This window comes from Heterocephalus glaber, unplaced genomic scaffold, assembly GCF_053883595.1.
Source record: "Heterocephalus glaber isolate CG9 unplaced genomic scaffold, H.glaber_assembly_v1.0 deba00001452, whole genome shotgun sequence".
Lineage (NCBI taxonomy): Eukaryota > Metazoa > Chordata > Mammalia > Rodentia > Bathyergidae > Heterocephalus > Heterocephalus glaber.
The window spans coordinates 4,659,784-4,676,733 of NW_028258302.1; the positions used below are offsets into that span (position 1 = coordinate 4,659,784).

The 16,950-nt window shown below is 40.1% G+C and overlaps 1 protein-coding gene across 33 annotated transcripts in view; it reads right to left on the reverse strand.

Annotated features, from left to right (window-relative positions):
- Nucleotides 1-16,950, reverse strand: part of Macf1 (microtubule actin crosslinking factor 1) — a 354,064-nt gene that overhangs the window by 89,720 nt on the left and 247,394 nt on the right. For 30 of the 33 annotated variants that reach the window (XM_087215007.1, XM_087215005.1, XM_087214994.1 and 27 more), the window contains 6 exons: nucleotides 14,299-14,361; nucleotides 13,176-13,417; nucleotides 11,761-11,890; nucleotides 10,878-11,077; nucleotides 6,701-7,196; nucleotides 4,720-6,191 (listed from right to left, as the gene is read on the reverse strand). In XM_087215007.1, coding sequence (XP_087071133.1) covers nucleotides 4,720-6,191; nucleotides 6,701-7,196; nucleotides 10,878-11,077; nucleotides 11,761-11,890; nucleotides 13,176-13,417; nucleotides 14,299-14,361 — 2,603 coding nt within the window. The remainder of the gene's footprint in view (nucleotides 1-4,719; nucleotides 6,192-6,700; nucleotides 7,197-10,877; nucleotides 11,078-11,760; nucleotides 11,891-13,175; nucleotides 13,418-14,298; nucleotides 14,362-16,950) is intronic. The other 3 variants (XM_087215006.1, XM_087215015.1, XM_087214982.1) reach the window with 1 other exon arrangement.

A 16,950-nucleotide genomic window follows, 5' to 3' on the forward strand; every position in this document is an offset into this window, starting at 1 on the left:
TGGATTTTTACTTTTTCTAACCTTCCCAGGAAGGTGACATTGGGAGAATTCTTTGGCTCAAGTTTCAGTGATGAAAAGGTTCCTCCTTTCTCCTTAGCCTCCTGAGAGGCACATACTATTTCTTTTCCTCAATAATCACAGACTCTTGTTCATGAAAACAGAATTTCCTGAAGAGGTTAGCCAGGCCTTTCCTCCCAGTTTTCTGAAAACATCCTCAATACTCTCATTACGACTTCTGGAAAGGCTTCTTCCTCTCTCCTTCCAACTGAGAGCTGAACCCAGTAAAGGTCCTAATATAGGAGGGCTGGGGTCCTTATTTGCTCACAGTACAAAAGACTCTTTTCCAGGCTCATCCGATAGGTCAGGTCTTCGCTGGCTGACCAGGTTCTATATTCAGAGGTAACTGAGGGAAAGAAAATCTTCCCTAGGAATAATGACTTTTAATTGTTCCATGTTCTTTTAAGGAAGAAATAATTTTTCCCATAGACTAACTGCTGCGGCACGGATTTTTTAGCACAACTGCACAGTTCCCATAAGCCTGGAGGTTCACTTGACTGATCAAGACTTGACTGATCTGTCCACTGCAACTACTCCCAGTGGAGTTAGCCAGGTCAAACCAGAGCCTGTGGTTCTGTCCCACAGATTCATATCCTCTCCTCATGAATATGATCTGTTGACAGTATGATCTCATTAATGAAAGAAAGGGGCTAAAAACTTAAAACTAATAGTTTCAAATATTTATCTTCATTTTTTTCTTATTAAAAATAATCTGTATGTGAAGGCAGGGTCATAATTTATGTGTCTGATCTACTGCTGGACTACACAGGTCATTATCCCAGCAATGCAAAACTCGTATCATGAAAATGATTCAGTCCTTAGAATGGGTCCAAAAAGATCTCCCCTTTATGCAGCCTGTAAGAGGCTGTGGAATTGACAGAGGAGTTTTTTCCTCTCTCATTGTTTTCACTTCCCATGAGCTCAGCAGGAGCTCAGCCAGCAGTGCTCCTCCTCTCTTACCCAAGGACCTTTGCTGGAAGGAGGCAAAAACTCTTTAAAGCTCTTGACTTCCTTACAAGGTGGTCTGACTGATGGAACAGGGCTTTTTTCTGATGTGCATACCCAACTTGAAGGGGTACTGATCATTTTACAGTAACTACAAACTGACTTAACAGCTGATTATAATGGCACTCCATGCCTTCCTACTTTCCTACCCTGGATTCAGGCTTGCCTTGCCAACACCAGTCCACTACAGATAAACACCCTCTGCCAGTGCCCAGCTGACTGTCTCCTCCCAGTCTTTATATTCATAGTATTTGTGGTGGGGGCTTATTCTTAGAAACCAATGAAATGAGTTGGTTGTAACAAGGAACTAAGTTGGTACTGAACTCAGCACTATAAGGCAACATATGTTGGGACACAAAAAGTACAGTAATGTCCAGTTATTTCTTGAAATCTTCCAGCAATATAAAAATTCAGAATATTTCCAGAAACCAAGGAAAAGATGACTTGTTAACAAATTCAAGCCCTATGTATGCCTAACTGGAGGCTCTTCCTTGTATTTTAGCTAATAGTTAAGGCAATTTTAACAGGCTTGTTTACTTCATTTTCTAGGTCACTGAATTAGAAGGGAGAGGCAACAGACTTAATCCACTCTGTATCCATGGGGTATTGGTTCCAGAACCCCCCATATATAGAATCCACACATATTTAGATCTTTTATAGAAAATGGCATAGTATTTACATCTCCCCATACACTTTAAATCATGTAGGGCCGGGGATTTAGCTCAGTGGTTTTGCTGCCTGCTGTGCAAGTACAAGGACCTGAGTTCGATCCCCAGTACCAAAAAAAAACCAAACAAAAAACTGGAGTTCTAAGTCATGTCTAGATTATTTATGATACCCAATACAACGTAAATGTCATGGGAACAGTTAGTATACTGTATTATTTTAAAATTTGTATTATTTTCCATTGTCTTTCCCCCTTAAATATTACCAGTCTGGGGTTGGACGAACCTGCAGGTACAGAGCCAACTATAATTCTTGAAATCATGGTGGTTGGGGGGAAAAACTCAGAAATGACCACCCCCCACTCAGCTATACACAGCAACCCAACCAGTACCACAGTGAACAGGCCTTCAGGATTTCAATACAGCATTCAACTACACAGTAATATAAAACATTTAAAACAGTCCCAAATGTCTCTAATATATTTGAGAATATCACCATAGTAGAGAACAGTAAAAAATATTTTTTTTGGTACCGGGGATTGAACTCAGGACCTTGTGCTTGCCAGGCAGGCAGCAGAACCACTGAGCTAAATCACTGGCCCAGTAAAATCTTTTTAATGTTAACCTGCATTCAGAAATAAACAAACAAACTTAATGGTATGTACAATTCAGCACTGAGGAAAAAAATATAGCATTGAGAAAAGTAGGAAAATAAAATTTAAAATAATTCTTACACAAACTAGAATCTGGTTAAGAAATTATTTTGGTGCCTAAGAAGATAAACTTTAATTTTCTAAGAAATTCACTTGGTTGTCAGACAGTTAAAATTTTAAGTAATCCAGATCCAGGTGTGTTGGATAATGGATACATACTTACAGAATAAAGGCTCTGCTGTGAAGGAGCTGACAACAGAAAAGGAAAGAAAAACGCACAAGCTGACACAGGAAAGGCTGTCCTGTCCCTGGAACAATGAGGCAAGGGTGTTTCAAAAAGGAACATATACCTGCTCATGGGCTTGAATTTTCTCACTTTGCTATGGGAGCACATGCCTGTAATCCTAACACTCTGGGAGGCTGAAGAAAGAGGATTGAAAAATGAGCTCAGTCTGGGCAATTTAGCAAGTCAGTCTCTCTCTCTCTCTCTCTCTCTCTCTCTCTCTCTCTCTCTCTCTCTCTCTCTCTCTCTCCAGACAGATAGGCAGGCCGGCCTGGGGATATAGCTTAGTGTGAAGGCCTGGGTTTAATCCACAGGACCATAGAAAGAAAAGGAATCCAAACAATAATTTCTGTATACTATCTTCAAACGTGGTAAGGGGGCCTTCAATGTCTCACTTTAATGCTGAATGTCCCTTAGGCTCCTAGAAAGGCCCTTCTGAGTTTTGGGTTTTTTTTGGTACTGGGGATTGAACTTGGGTCCTTGCGCTTGCGAGGCAGGTGGCAGAACCACTGAGCTAAATCCCCAGCATGGCCCTTCTTAAACAGGTATCTTTCCGCAGCTGGATTATGTCTACCATGTGGCTCGGACCTGGTGCTAACACTTTTCCATCCATGCTTGCTTCTATCTATCTATCTATCTATCTATCTATCTATCTATCTATCTATCTACCTACCTACCTACCTACCTACCTACCCATCCATCCACTTACCTACCTACTTGCCCAGGCTGGACTTAAACTCACTATCTTCCTGCCTCATCCCAAAGTTTGAGATTACAGGCAGGTGCTACATAACCAGCTTCCATCCATGCTTCTAATATAGAATATGGATTCGCAGAAGCTTCGAGAACAAATTTTACTCTGATGGCAGGAGTGTTAGCTCTGTAAGTAGGAATAATTAACACTAGTGATGGAAATAAAAGTGCTCAAAATATCTTTTCCCAATTTATGCCATGTACTCTGAAGGGCACAATGGCAGAGGGTGGCAATTTTAGATATTTACAACAAAGAAAGCTCTTGTAAAAGGGCTTACATAGTGGGAGCCAAGACCCAAGAGAAAAGTGCTGAACCAGCAAATATACTTTAGGTTCCAGTCACCTAACCATTCTCTGTTGTTTTAATTCAGACTCACAATGCTGGCACTGGAAATTCTGATGCACGTGAATAACTAAAATATTTTAGTAATTAAGACAGTACTTCTTTTACACACAAAGAACTTGTACTTTTTAAGGATCTAGGGTGTATTTTCTCTCTTTTTTTGTGAGACAGGTTCTTGCTTTGTAGTGCAAGCTGGCCTTGAACCCATGGCAATCCTCTTGCCTCAACCTCTGTGTTGAGATTACAGGCCTGCGCCACCATGCCTGGCTCATCTGGAGTATATTCTTAAACTGCTTGCTGAAAGTGGGAAATTATTTGAAGCATGTTTCATTTAGTAAATTTAGTAAATTCATGAGAATTTTATGTTTTACTACATAATACATCAATAATTTCCCCCTGAAACCTGTAAAATCAACACTGTACAAGATGAGCCCATGTCCATCCTTATGGCTTCTCATAACTTATTTTGTTATTTCCTTTTTTTTTTGGTACCAGGGATCGAACTCAGGTCCTTGCGCTTGCCAGGCAGGTGAGGCACCACTGAGTTAAATCCCCAGCCCCTACTCATAACTTATTTTGAAAAACAAGCCCCCCCCAAAAAAAGAAAGAAAAAGAAAAAGAAGCACCTGAAGATATCTTCACTGCAGTTACCAAAACAGCCAATTTGCAATCTCAAGAAATCATAAAAGGAGATTCTCTGCATAAGAGACAAGGCTTAGGCATTTCTTTCTGTATGTTTAACTGGTTATAAAAACTGAAATAAACCACAACAAAAAACTGCTCAAATCAGTCTGCTCAGAAGTCCAAGATACTGTTTAGTTTTCAAATAGTGTGCTTTGGTGATAGAAGAATAAGGAAATCGGGGAAAAATGAAAATGCATGCTCAACTGGCATATAAGGTAATGGCAAAGAAATACACAAGATAGAAAAAGACTTCAAATAAACAAGGGTGAGACTTACTTTAAAATCTGCTAATTGTTGGTTGATGACATCCACTTCGGTCCCCACCACCCACTGGAGTGCCTCTCCTTCCTCTGCTGCAGTAGTCGCATCATTCAGTGCTTTCAATTTCCTGTAGAAGTCCTCTACACGGCCCAAGGTCAGCTCTAGTTGCTCCTGGCGAGCTTTCCCCCTCTCTGTCAGTTTGCTGCACTGTTTGTTCAGAGCTTCTAGCTCCCTCTTGAGACCCAACAAGTCCAGAGTCCCCTCTTCTTCCAGCATTTGTTGGCACTCTGCTTCAGAGGCTTCTATGTCAAACTTGAGGACTTGGATTTTGTTAAGGAATAATCGCACATCCTCAATTTGGGACTGGAGGCTATCTGTGTCTCTGCCAATAGCACCCATGCCATCTAGCTCATCGTCCAGGTCTGCCAAGTGAGAAAACATCTCTCGGACTCGGCAGTGAAACTGGCCAATGCCCTCCAGCTTGTTTTCCATTGCCATGCAACCACTGTTCACTCTTTGCTTCACTTCTAGGAACTCTTGCTGGGCAACCTCAGCTTGATGTAGAAGTTCGGAAGCATCAGATCCATCTGGGGCATCTTCTACCAGTCCCTGAGTGAAGTTCCTCAGATAGTCTACCTGAGGTTCTAGGGCCTGCAGCACTTCTTGCTGAGCCCTTAGCTTCTCCAGGTTCTTATTGCTACAGGCTTGAGAGCCCAGAGCATCAAAGATTTCAAGTTGATGTTTGGCTCCTTCAACCTTCTTTTCAATATTCTTCAAGCTTTCCTGGAACTCCTTGAGCCTCTGACTCATTTCTTCAAGCAGCCCTGCTTTGGCCTGTAGCTCTAGTGTAATGGCATCCATGTTCTGGTTGATCCCAGCCTTCTCATCCCGAATATCATCCTCATCTGTTTCTGAAGAATTGATCAGAATGTCAGCAGCACTATTCAGTATTTCCAGCAAAGAGCGGCGCTTCTCCACCTCACTCAGCATCGCCTTTGACCTCAGGAGACCGGACTCAAGTTGGACTGGGTCCAGAGTGACTTGCAACTCTGACAATTTGGCCTTACAATCTTCTATCCATGGCACAAGGTCTTCCACATGCCACTGATACTTCTGAGCTTTCTGCATACAGTCCTTGAGTCTGGACTGTCTATCAGCAGTTTTTTTACTAAGTTCTTCCCAGTGGCTTTTGAGTTCAACCATCTGGTTTTGTAAAGTCCTTTTTTCCTCTCCAGGAGGTACAGACAGCAGCAGAGATTCCCCCTCAGCCACAATCACCTCATACGAACCACTGTGTTGATTAAGGCTCTTTTGAAACTCTTCATTCTCTTGCAACTGAGACTGTATCTGCTCCAATTTTGCAGAAATTGGGCAGTTTTTTGCTTGTTGGCTTTGTTTCTCATCCAACCAAGCCCTCAGCTCATCAAACATTTGCTGAAACTGCTGGGTACTGGCAAGGGCAGCCTGGAGCCTGTTCATGCGATCAGCTAAAATGAAAAAAAATGAAACTGAAATTAATCAAGCCTGAACATGGCATTAAAAATGTTTGCTGAGGGTATATGAGAATCTACCATAGAGAGCCATGCAACTAGGCTCCTTCACATACTGTATCTTATTCAATCCCTATATCAATCTTCCAAGGTAACCGGTGTACTTCTAAGCCAGTATAAACTGATATAAAGAAAATAAAAAGGTTTTTTGGTGAATGTGCGTAACTCCATCTACTAGTACAACTATAGGCATAAGTCTACCTGATGACTGACTTTGTATTAGAGCTTTTATCACTAAGACTGTGCTGTGCAAAGCTCTACATATATCTAGTGTTCAATGTATAATAACCACAGCAGTTCTGCCATTGGAAGAAGAATCTGGCTAATACAATTCTGAGTCCAAAAGCTACTTAAGGGTCATCCTAGATTGCAGAGGCTGCCATTAAACCACTTTGTTTTTTCTTAGCACCAATAATGACAGAAGTGTGTTCTTCGTTCCAACTCACCTGCAAGGTCTTCTAAGCCTTGGAGTGGCAGGCTGACTGTCTCTAAACGTTTCTTCAGCTCATCCTTGAGGTACTGTTCACCAATAAGCACTGAGAGTGCATCACACAGTGTCTGGGCCTCCTTAATCTCACTGTCAAGTTGCTCCAAGTCAGATCGAATCTCACTGGTCTCCTCCAATTGCTGCTTTACAGCCTCAGGTTGAGCGCTGATGGCTGACTGGCCACTCAGTCGCTGTCCAACTGCTTTCACTTTCTCTGATAAGTCCTGCAGCAACTCTTGGTACTGGGTGCTTTTGACAATAGCTTGGTCAATTTGGCTGGAACGGGAATTCAGTTTATTGGTTAGGTCAACCCACTTCTGATTGATGCTCTGGAGTTCTTTCTGTACTTGGCTGGTGGATGGAGAGACATCTCCCGGGCCTGTTAGGATGCCCTGAGCTGCCTCATTCAGCTGCTCATGCTGTTGCCTGCGTGCTTCAAATTCCTTCAGCATAAACTGTAATAGAAACGACACCAATATGTTTACACAGAAAAAACACATCTAAAAGCAGTGTCAAAACAAAAACTGACTTTGGATTATGCCAACCTCTTTTGAAAAAAAGCCAGAAAACTCCAAGGACCAGACTACTAGACTGAGGGTGTATTACTTTTTTTTCTTTCTTTCTTTTTCTTTTTTGAGATAGGGTCTCGCTATGTAGTCCAGGCTGGCGTTGAACTCATGATTCTCCTGCCTCAGCCTCCCAAGTGCTGGGATTACATTTGTGTACATTATACCTGGCTGAGGCACTATTATTTTTAACAACTGTTTACTAAAAATTTATTTTGAAAAGATTGTTGATTGTATCTATTTTTTTTCTTATGTGTCCTATTTTGTTTTAATATCAGTTACTAAGATAAATGTGGGCTGGGAAACCAGAATGGTACTTATCAGCTTTGCTACACAACACCAGGCCTCTGATTTCAAAGTCTGGAACATTTGGTCCCAGAGCCAGCTATATGACTTGCTGGTTTGTCATTTCAAGTCTCAGTCCCTCCATTTCTTAGTTTCTTTATTGGAATTTCAATAGCACATATGATCTGTACATTATAGTATAACACAATTAGATAAAGATTTTCTTTGAAACAAGGACCAAGCTTTTATATCCATTTTCTATCCTCTGCAGCTCTCATCAAAAAAATGAGTACTGTATTACAGACTCTGGTGCTATAGCACCTGCATTCGAGTTCTGGCTACCACTCACTAGCTGTACAAACTTAGGAAAGTTTTTCGAAGTTGTTCACACCTCATCTTCCTCATCTGTAAGATGAGAATACTAAAGTACTTATCTTGGGTGTCGTAAAGATTAAATGAGAGCTGGGGATACAGCTCAGTGGTAGAGTACTTCCCTGGCAAGAATGAGGCCCTGGGTTCAAGCCCAGTAACACAAAGGAGAAAAAAAAAGATTAAATGTGATAATTTATGGAAAGTCCTCAGCATTTACACTTATACAAAAATAAGACACGACCTCAAGAAATAACAATTGTATAAACAATAAACTACAATAAAGTATAATAAAAGTAAAAATGATAAAACACTGACACGAACATGGAACATGTTACTGGGAAAGCATGGAGTAATGTTGATTAAATCTGTTGGGCATAACAAAAGTAGAAAAGGGAAATGAGAATGATGCCCCAGAGGTGACACCAAGGAATGAAGAGAAATTCTTCAGACTGTAATAGTGGTGAAAGGAGTGTGTTTGGGAGGGGTGAGTTACGACTATCAAAGGCACAGAGCCATTCAAGTTATAAGGGAAAAAACAACTTTCTGGTGTAGGTAGAAACCTGAGTATATGGGGACATAGAAATAAGGCTGATAAGACAAGTGGGGACCAGACTGTGAAAGGCCTTACATACTGAGCAGGTATTTGGAATTTGTTCAATAAGTAGATAAGAGTTATTGAGGATTTTAATATACTCAGGTATGTGATTCAGGGAGATAATTTGAGCCAGGTGTTGTGGTGCACCTCCATAATCCCAGATACTTGGGAAGCTGGGGCAGGAGGACCACAAGTTTAAGGCCAGCCTGGGAAACTCCATGAGACCCTGTCCCAAAATAAAAATTAAAAAAAGAGGCTGGCAGGCTGGGGATTTAGCTTAGTAGTTCCGTCGTCAGCCTCACAAGCTCAAGGTCCTGAGTCGATCTGCGGTACCAAAAAAAAAAAAAAAAAAAAAAAGAAAGGCTCTGGCCTGGGATTTAGCTCAGTAGATTTGCCACCTGCTGTGCAAGCGCAAGGACCTGAGTTCGATCCCTGGTTCCAAAAAAAAGAGGCTCAGTGGCAAAATGATTGCCTAGCATACATAAAGTTCTGAGTTCAATCCCCAGTACCCACCCCCTCCACACACAGATATTGATAACTGTGTGTGTGGAGGGAAGGGGGAATCCATCAAGAAGCTGTTCTGATGATGTAGTCTAGAGATAAAACCTATAGGTGGAATGGAGGAGATGAGAATAATGGTTTTCAAAGTACTGTTCAGGGAACCTTTGTAGGCTGAGGCCCTTTCAAGGAATCCTATGGACTCAAAAACTATTTTCATAATAATACTAAGATGTCATCTGCCTTTTTTTGTTTTTGTACTGGGGATCGAACTCAGGACCTTGCGCTTGAGAGGCAGGCGGCAGTGATCTGCCTTTTAAAATCCTTTTTTTCTTATGAACGTTTCATGGACCTTTCCAGAGGTTATCCGACATCTAATACAGCAACAGATTTGAACATATCATTTATATTAATGTGATTATCTTATGACTTATTTATTTTTGGTATGGGGATCAAACTCGGGACCTTGCGCTTGGGAAGGCAGGCGGTGGCACCACTGAGCTAAATCCCCAGCCCATTATGGCTGTTATTTTTAAACTAATAAATACATATTTTTGAAATTACTATTTTAATACAGTAAATATCAATAGATAAACATAACCTCTTTAAGGTCCTCAATAAATTTTTTTTTTTTTTTTGGTATCGGGGATTGAACTTGGGTCCTTGCGCCTGCGAGGCAGGCAGTGAAACCACTGAGCTAAATCCCTGGCCTGTCCTCAATAATTTTTAAGATTAAAAGACTGTTTTTAGACCAAAAAGTTTGAAAATCACGGGCTCAGAAGATTTTTTTGGTTTTTAATTTTTTAGTACATGTGCTACTGAAGTGAGCCCTTGTTTTTATTTTTGTTTTTGTTTTTTTTCGGTACCGGAGATGGAACTCAGGACCTTGCACTTGTGAGGCAGGCTTGGCCTTGAACGCATGGAGATCTTCCTGCCTTAGCCTACCAAGTGCTGGGATTATAGGCATGTGCCACCATGACCAGCTCAGAAAAATGTTTTTAACTAAAAGAGCTCTATAATTATGTGACTACAGGGGTTGAAAGGGTTCCTTCAAAAATTACTCTTAGGCTGAGGATGTAGCTCAGTGGCACTGAGCTAGCATGGCAAGGGCAAGGACCTGAGTTCGATCCTTGGTACCAAAAAATTACTCTTAGGTTTTAACTTAGGAGGCCTGATGAGAGGAGAGAAGAAATGGAATAGGTTTGGGAATGAAGTAGAACATGGAAAAGATTCTAGGTAGGGCTATGTCACTGGAAGTGACATCATTATTTTTAAGCTTTTTTTTCTTTTTGAGACAGGATCTCACTATGCAGACCTGACTAGCCTCTCCAGTAATCCTCCTCCTTCAGCCTTCTAACTAGTAAGATTACAGGTGTGTACCACTATGCCTGACTCTGGAAGTGTCATACTTTTGACCAATCTAAATTTCTATGACGTTAGGTGATTAAATACACTTTTTTATTTTTTGTGGTCTGGCCAACAGAAAATCTAATGCCAGCACACATAAGATACTATGTCAAGTAACATGGGTCAGTACTACTGGGGATTAAAATTCACTATGATTCTATAATTTAGTCAGAAAAATATTTCCTTTGTCATATTCACTCATCTTGTTGTCTGTTAATGATAACAGAGTTATTGGCTGTTTGGTATGACAGGCATCATGATAAACATTTCATTAAAACTAAGTAAAATGAGACTTTGAGAAATTAAAAGATTCACCCAGGGTCATATGAAATCTACTTGCTGTGAGCAGCATTCAAATCCAGGTCCACGTGACCCCAATTTCTTTGCTCTAAGTGTTAAGCACTAATGCTCACCTGGACCTGCTGCTTTTGTGCATTCAACATGTTGGGGTCAATAGACAGGGGCCCCAGCACTCCCATCATCAGCTCCTTCTCCATCAGCCAGGGTCGGAGCTGGGATTCTGCCACCTGGAAGCCAGCCAGATGGCTTGCAGATTCTTCTAGCTGCTTTTGCCGGGCCACAGTCACCTCAGTGGCTCTTTCCCATCGGGAGTCTGTATGGAGGAAATGAGAGAATGCAGTTCCTTTACTCTCAGCAACAACTGGCTTTGTCTCTAAATTATATTCTTCACATGCTACAGGAAATGACCCAGAAACATTATTTAACATTTGTTTAAAATTAAAAATAGCTTTTAAAAAGTTTTAACTAAAGTAATGCAAAACATTCTGTATCTTCATTAGAATGGTGGTAACATGGAACTGCACATGATAAAACTGCACAAAACCAAACACACACACACACACAAACATGTAGAGAGCATGTAAAATGTGCTACATATATTATAAAAGTAGCCTATTTAAAATTTACTGTATTATTCATGCTGATAAATTTTTTCATACTAATAAATATTTACCTATATTTCTTACGCATAGTTTTTCCTAACCCCTTTGTTGAATATTTAGGTTATCTTCCATTTTCACTTTTATCATCAATGCTTTCTTTAGTTTTTGATCAGAGTCAACTCTGTTTGGCTTGCTCTAGAAAGCTAGACTTCTTACTCCAAGTTTCTAAAAATTTTCCTTATTCAGGCTCCCTCTATGGCCCTATATGGATCTCTTCCTTAGTTACAAAATTTAACTGAACTTAATTCCTATTTTATAAGATATGCTCAAATTCTCTATTTGTTTTGGAGACAAGCAGTTTAAGTGAACATGAAATACTCCTGTGACAACTTACTGAGCTCCTCTTGCATTTTCTTCCAGTGTTCTGCTTCTTGTGAATTGGGATATGTCATAAGGAATCCAGCCAAGGCTTCCTTTACTTTTTGGATTTTTGGAGAATTCTGTTCCAATTCAGCCAGGAAGGCCTATGAGAAAAAACATCAGGCATGCCATGAGCTTCAGAGCAGGAAATAAAAAGTCATCTGTGTGTGTATTGTGTGTGTGTGCGTGTGTGTGTGTGTGTATGAAATGACTGGAAGACTGATTAGTAACTATAGGATATGCTCTGATTCTATCCATGACTTATTTTGTGATTTTAAGGTAGTTAACCTTTCTGCTTCAATATTTACTTTAAAATGAAAGTCTAGCCAGGTGTGGTGGTGCACCCTGTAATCCCAGCACTTGGGAGGCTGAGGTAGGATTGCCACAAGTTCAAAGACAACCTAGACTACATAGAGTTCAAGGTCAGCCTGAACTATACAGAGAGATCTTGTCTCAATAAAGGTTAAAAAATAGGCCCAGGGATTTAGCTCAGTGGTTCCGCCGCCTGTCTCGCAAGTGCAAGGTCCCGAGTTCAATCCCTGGTACCCCCCAAAAAATAAAAAAGAAAAAAAGAAAATAAAAATAAGTCAATCCATCAACTGAACCTAATAAGTAGGAATTTGCATTCCCTTATACACTATATGATGATGGCAATGTTTTGGTAGTTGGAGCACATAACATGCTACGGTCAACTATGCTCAATTTGTTTGTTTGTTTGTTTTTGGTACTGGGGATTGAACTCGGGACCTTGTGTTTTCAAGGCAGGTGGCAGAACCACTGAGCTAAATCCCCAGTCCCAATGCTCAACTGGAATATTAGAACTTTTGGAGAAAATTTCTTACAGGATCTTCTATGGTTTTACATCTTCTGACATTTTTCCTTGCCCCTACGTTAGTCTTAAGAATGAAGTATTAGGGGCTGGGGATTTGGCTTAGTGGTTCTGCTGCTTGCCTCACAAGCGCAAGGACCCGAGTTTGATCCCTGGTACCAAAAAAAAAAAAAATCACACAAAAAAAGAATGAAGTATAATTAGTGTTTTAGGTCCCTCCAAGAATAGAAAAGATGCTTTGATGAGAAGGCTCTCATGTAACATCATACAGCAAATGAGATCTCATTCTCAAAGAACTGGTAAATCTGGGGGTGTCTATTCTCTTTCTGCAAACATATCAGGTTTTGTTTCTGAACCTGACTTACAACAATTTCTCATTTCATAGGTAAGAAAATCCTGCAGGAAAGTTAAGGCGCGTTAAACATTTGGAAGCGATATACACTCTCATCACAGCCTAGACAGCTGGCCATATCTCACTCTTAGATTCCTTGCCTAGGGCAGGAACACTGGTGTAGCAGTCATTCCTTTTAGTGTTGAAATAGCTAATATAAACACAGTACCTTGTTAGATTCAGCTTGGGCTTTCACTGTTTCTGTCTTGGTTGGAGACAAAGTGGCATCCATGGCTTTCAGGACTTCCTCTTTTGATTCTAGCCACTGCAGCACTGAGCTTGCCTCCTCCTGAACTTCCTCCATTCTGCTGAGGATAGCCTGACGGCTTTCCTGCCGATCTTGAAGTACACCCCCCAGTTTCTCGTACTTCACATTTACATCTGACATGTCACACTGGATCTCCGTCAGATCTAGTATCACAGACACAGAAATCAGATTGGGAAAAGTGCTCCCTGTGGCTTCTCACTCTGGAACTTCTTGTCAGGATTAAGCATCTGTCCTACTCCTTTAGTTAACTAGTGATTATCTTCCTCCTAAACCACATACAAGTTTTTGTTTATGAAAAGCAAAAGAGCTCTCAATCTGCTTTCTGGTTTAGGCATTACACAACTCTAGAGTATACCGTAAGATGCTCAAAAAGAGTGGGAACAGCAAAAGTAAGGGGAGCACAATAAGAAGTCAACCATAGCATACTATCAGGGTTAATGGACTTGCAGCATTTTTCTGCTCTCTTTTCTCACAGCTACAAAGAAGTCACTCTGGGAAGTTGAGAGCGTCCCTAGATTACCTCTAGAATAGCTTCTTTTTTTTTTTTGGTACCAGGGATCGAACTCAGGACCTTGTGCTTGCGAGGCAGGCGCTGGAACCACTGAGCTAAATTCTCGGCTCAAGAATAGCTTCTTTATAATTTATTTTTTATTTTATATTTTTTCTGAGAATCGAACTCAGGACCTTGCATGTGCAAAGCAGATATAGCACCACTGAGCTAAATCCCTAGCCCACTTCTGTATAATTTAAAGATTCCTTTTTTTTTCCTCAAGGTCTCTCCCTATTGGTCTTATCTGGTGAGCTAGTATTTTCCCTCAGTACCGTCAGATCTGGGACTGCCAACCTATTTAGCCCATAGCCAGCAAGCAGAGCAGCATCACAGTTGCTCCTCCCCAGACTTTTGCCCTCACACCCCTCCTGGCAGCAGCAGTTCCTCCACACATATTGGAAAACACAGAGATGCAAACGAGAACATTGTCCTAACACACCCAACAAAGAGGCACTGTTGAAATGGCATTCTCACCTTTGCAGGTGTGGTATCCGTTTACACTGCCTACAGAGCTTCCTACAGAGGGCAGTATGGAACCTGAGCATAAGGACAGAGAGACAAACAGGGCAAGACCAACATGTTAGGAATACATACAGGCACTGCATTTGTTCTTAGACACTCACTTTAAGCTTGGGTATTAGGAAATTCACACAGCACAAGACAACATACTAACGGAAAGAGACAAATCATTTTAGCTGCCAGCCAACAAAATGTCACTTGAGGTGTTTCTTCAGCAATAATGATTCTTAATCTTTTCTAAAGGAAATTAAATTCTTAACTCTCCAACTAGAATTCTCTGGACCCTTCTCTAATTTTATGAAGTACTATTAAAATTATTGAGTCTTTTTTGGAGTGAGGATTTATAATAAAGCCAAAAAAATTCACCTTTAATATCAATGTCCTTTATTGTAATAAAAGTGAACAGTAAGTACAATTAACTTTTTTTTTTTTTTAATTTTGTGAGACAAGGTCTTGCTACGTAGTTCAGCCTGGGCTTGAACTCACTATGCAGGCCAGGCTGGCCTGGAACTCACAGCAATCCTCCTGCCTCAGCCTCCCCAGTGCTGGGATTACTGGCATGTGCCACCATGTCTGGTTTAGTAAGTACAATTAAGAACGTAAAAAGCAGTATCTATTTAATAAAGACATAAAAATTAGCTCTTATCATATTGTTCCTAAAGGAAGATTATGTTTTTCCTTTCCTGACCTATTCTAGTTCTCCTTACCCCACACAGAAAAAAAAGAAATTTTAAACGTTAATAAATCTGGCTCATAAGCATTCTCATAAATTCTGCTTTGGGCCTTTGGTTCTAATTATATTAATTTCACCTATATTCTCAAGTTGATCCCTTGTATTTCAGAAGAACTTCCAAGTTCAGTAAAAACCATGTCACAAAATTATAAAGATTATGCAGAAATCTGGGGAATATGCACAATATAGTATTACATTAAAAGGGGGTACAGCTCAGGGGTAAAATGCTTGCCTAGCATACATGAAGCCATAGGTTTGATCTCTATATTGAAGAAAAAAAGAATAAAGAATAAAACTCCTATGTACACTGATTACACTACACAAAAGTCATGTACAAGGTTAAATTAAAAACTACTTGTTAGGGTGGTGATTATAAGACTGAAATCTCAATGTTATTGTATTTTCAATTAAAAACCAGATGAAACAGAAAAATTATTTTCCATTGTAATGTGGTGATAACCAGGAAAAATAAAACTGGATTAGTAATTAGAAGAAAGTTCTAGCCAAGACTGTCACGAACTCAGTATGTAAGCCTTAGTCTATGGTCAGCATTTGGTTTACTCTCTAGGATAAGAAGACATTATTGTCTCTTTTGTAACTCTCACAGGATTATTGCAAAGAGGGCATAAGATGATGTACATGAAAAGTACTTCATGAAACAAAAAAGCTATACAAATGTAATGAATTGGAATGTTCAGTTTTTCAGTGTTGGAAGAGAATAATGAAAGAACTCAAGGTGGTGATTTTTCTCACTAATTTTAAAAGCACCTGGAAGTGCTTTAGGGATTCTGTAAATGTTTGGTTTAGAGTTAATATTTGGATAAATTTCTAACTATTAAGAAATGGCAACAAAACATGTTCAATTGTGGTGAAGGTCCTATCTTAACCTACTACCTTCAACCAGTTTATGTAGCTTTTTGTGGGAGAATAAGCAGCTCCTGATAGCTCTACATGTGTATTTAAACTTCTTTTTTCAGCTATTCACCAGTATTTTTTTTTTTTGGATACCAGGGATTGAACTTGGGACCTTGCACTTTCAAGGCAGGTGGCAGAACCACTGAGCTAAACCCCTGGCCCTCACCAGTATGACATAATATTCTAACTTGTACATGAACATCCCTGTATACTATTGTTCAAAGAAAAATAACTACAGTGTATTAAGCAAAATGATAAAAAACATGACTACAGTGCTTTAAAAGGCATCAAAAATGACTGATCTAAACCAGGAATCATCAAACCATAGTCTACCAGTCAAACCTGGCCCTTCAGCCAGGCATGGTGGTGCACACCTGTAATCCCATCACTTGGGGGGCTTAAGCAAGAAGATTGCTGTGAGTTCAAGGCCAGCCTGGGATACATAGTGAGTTGAAGATGGGCCTGAGCTACATAGTAAGAATTTGTCTCAAAAAACTGAAAGCAAACAAACAGAAAAAACCAAACCAAACAAACCAGGCCCTTCATCTGTTCTTGCAAACAAAGTTATTCGGGACATAGCTACACCTATTCATTTATATACTCTCTGTGGCTGCTTTTGTGCCAGTGGCAGGGGTACATAATTATGACAGAAACAGTATGGTCTGCAAACCTAAAATATTTATCTGGTACTTCACAGAAAAAGTGTACAGTTTTCTGATCTAATCACACTAATACTTCACTGAACTTAGAGGTTTATGTATTAGAGTATACAAATCATCTGTTTTCTAAAGTGTTGTTACTTTTGGATAGTTCCAAGAAATCTTTAACTTTTAGAGTTTTTTTTTTTGGTACTAGAGATTGAACTCGGGACCTTACACTTGAGAGGCAGGCGGCGGAACCACTGAGCCAAATCCCCAGCCCTAACTTTTAGAGTTTTAAAGAAAAGTAGCTGTTATCAC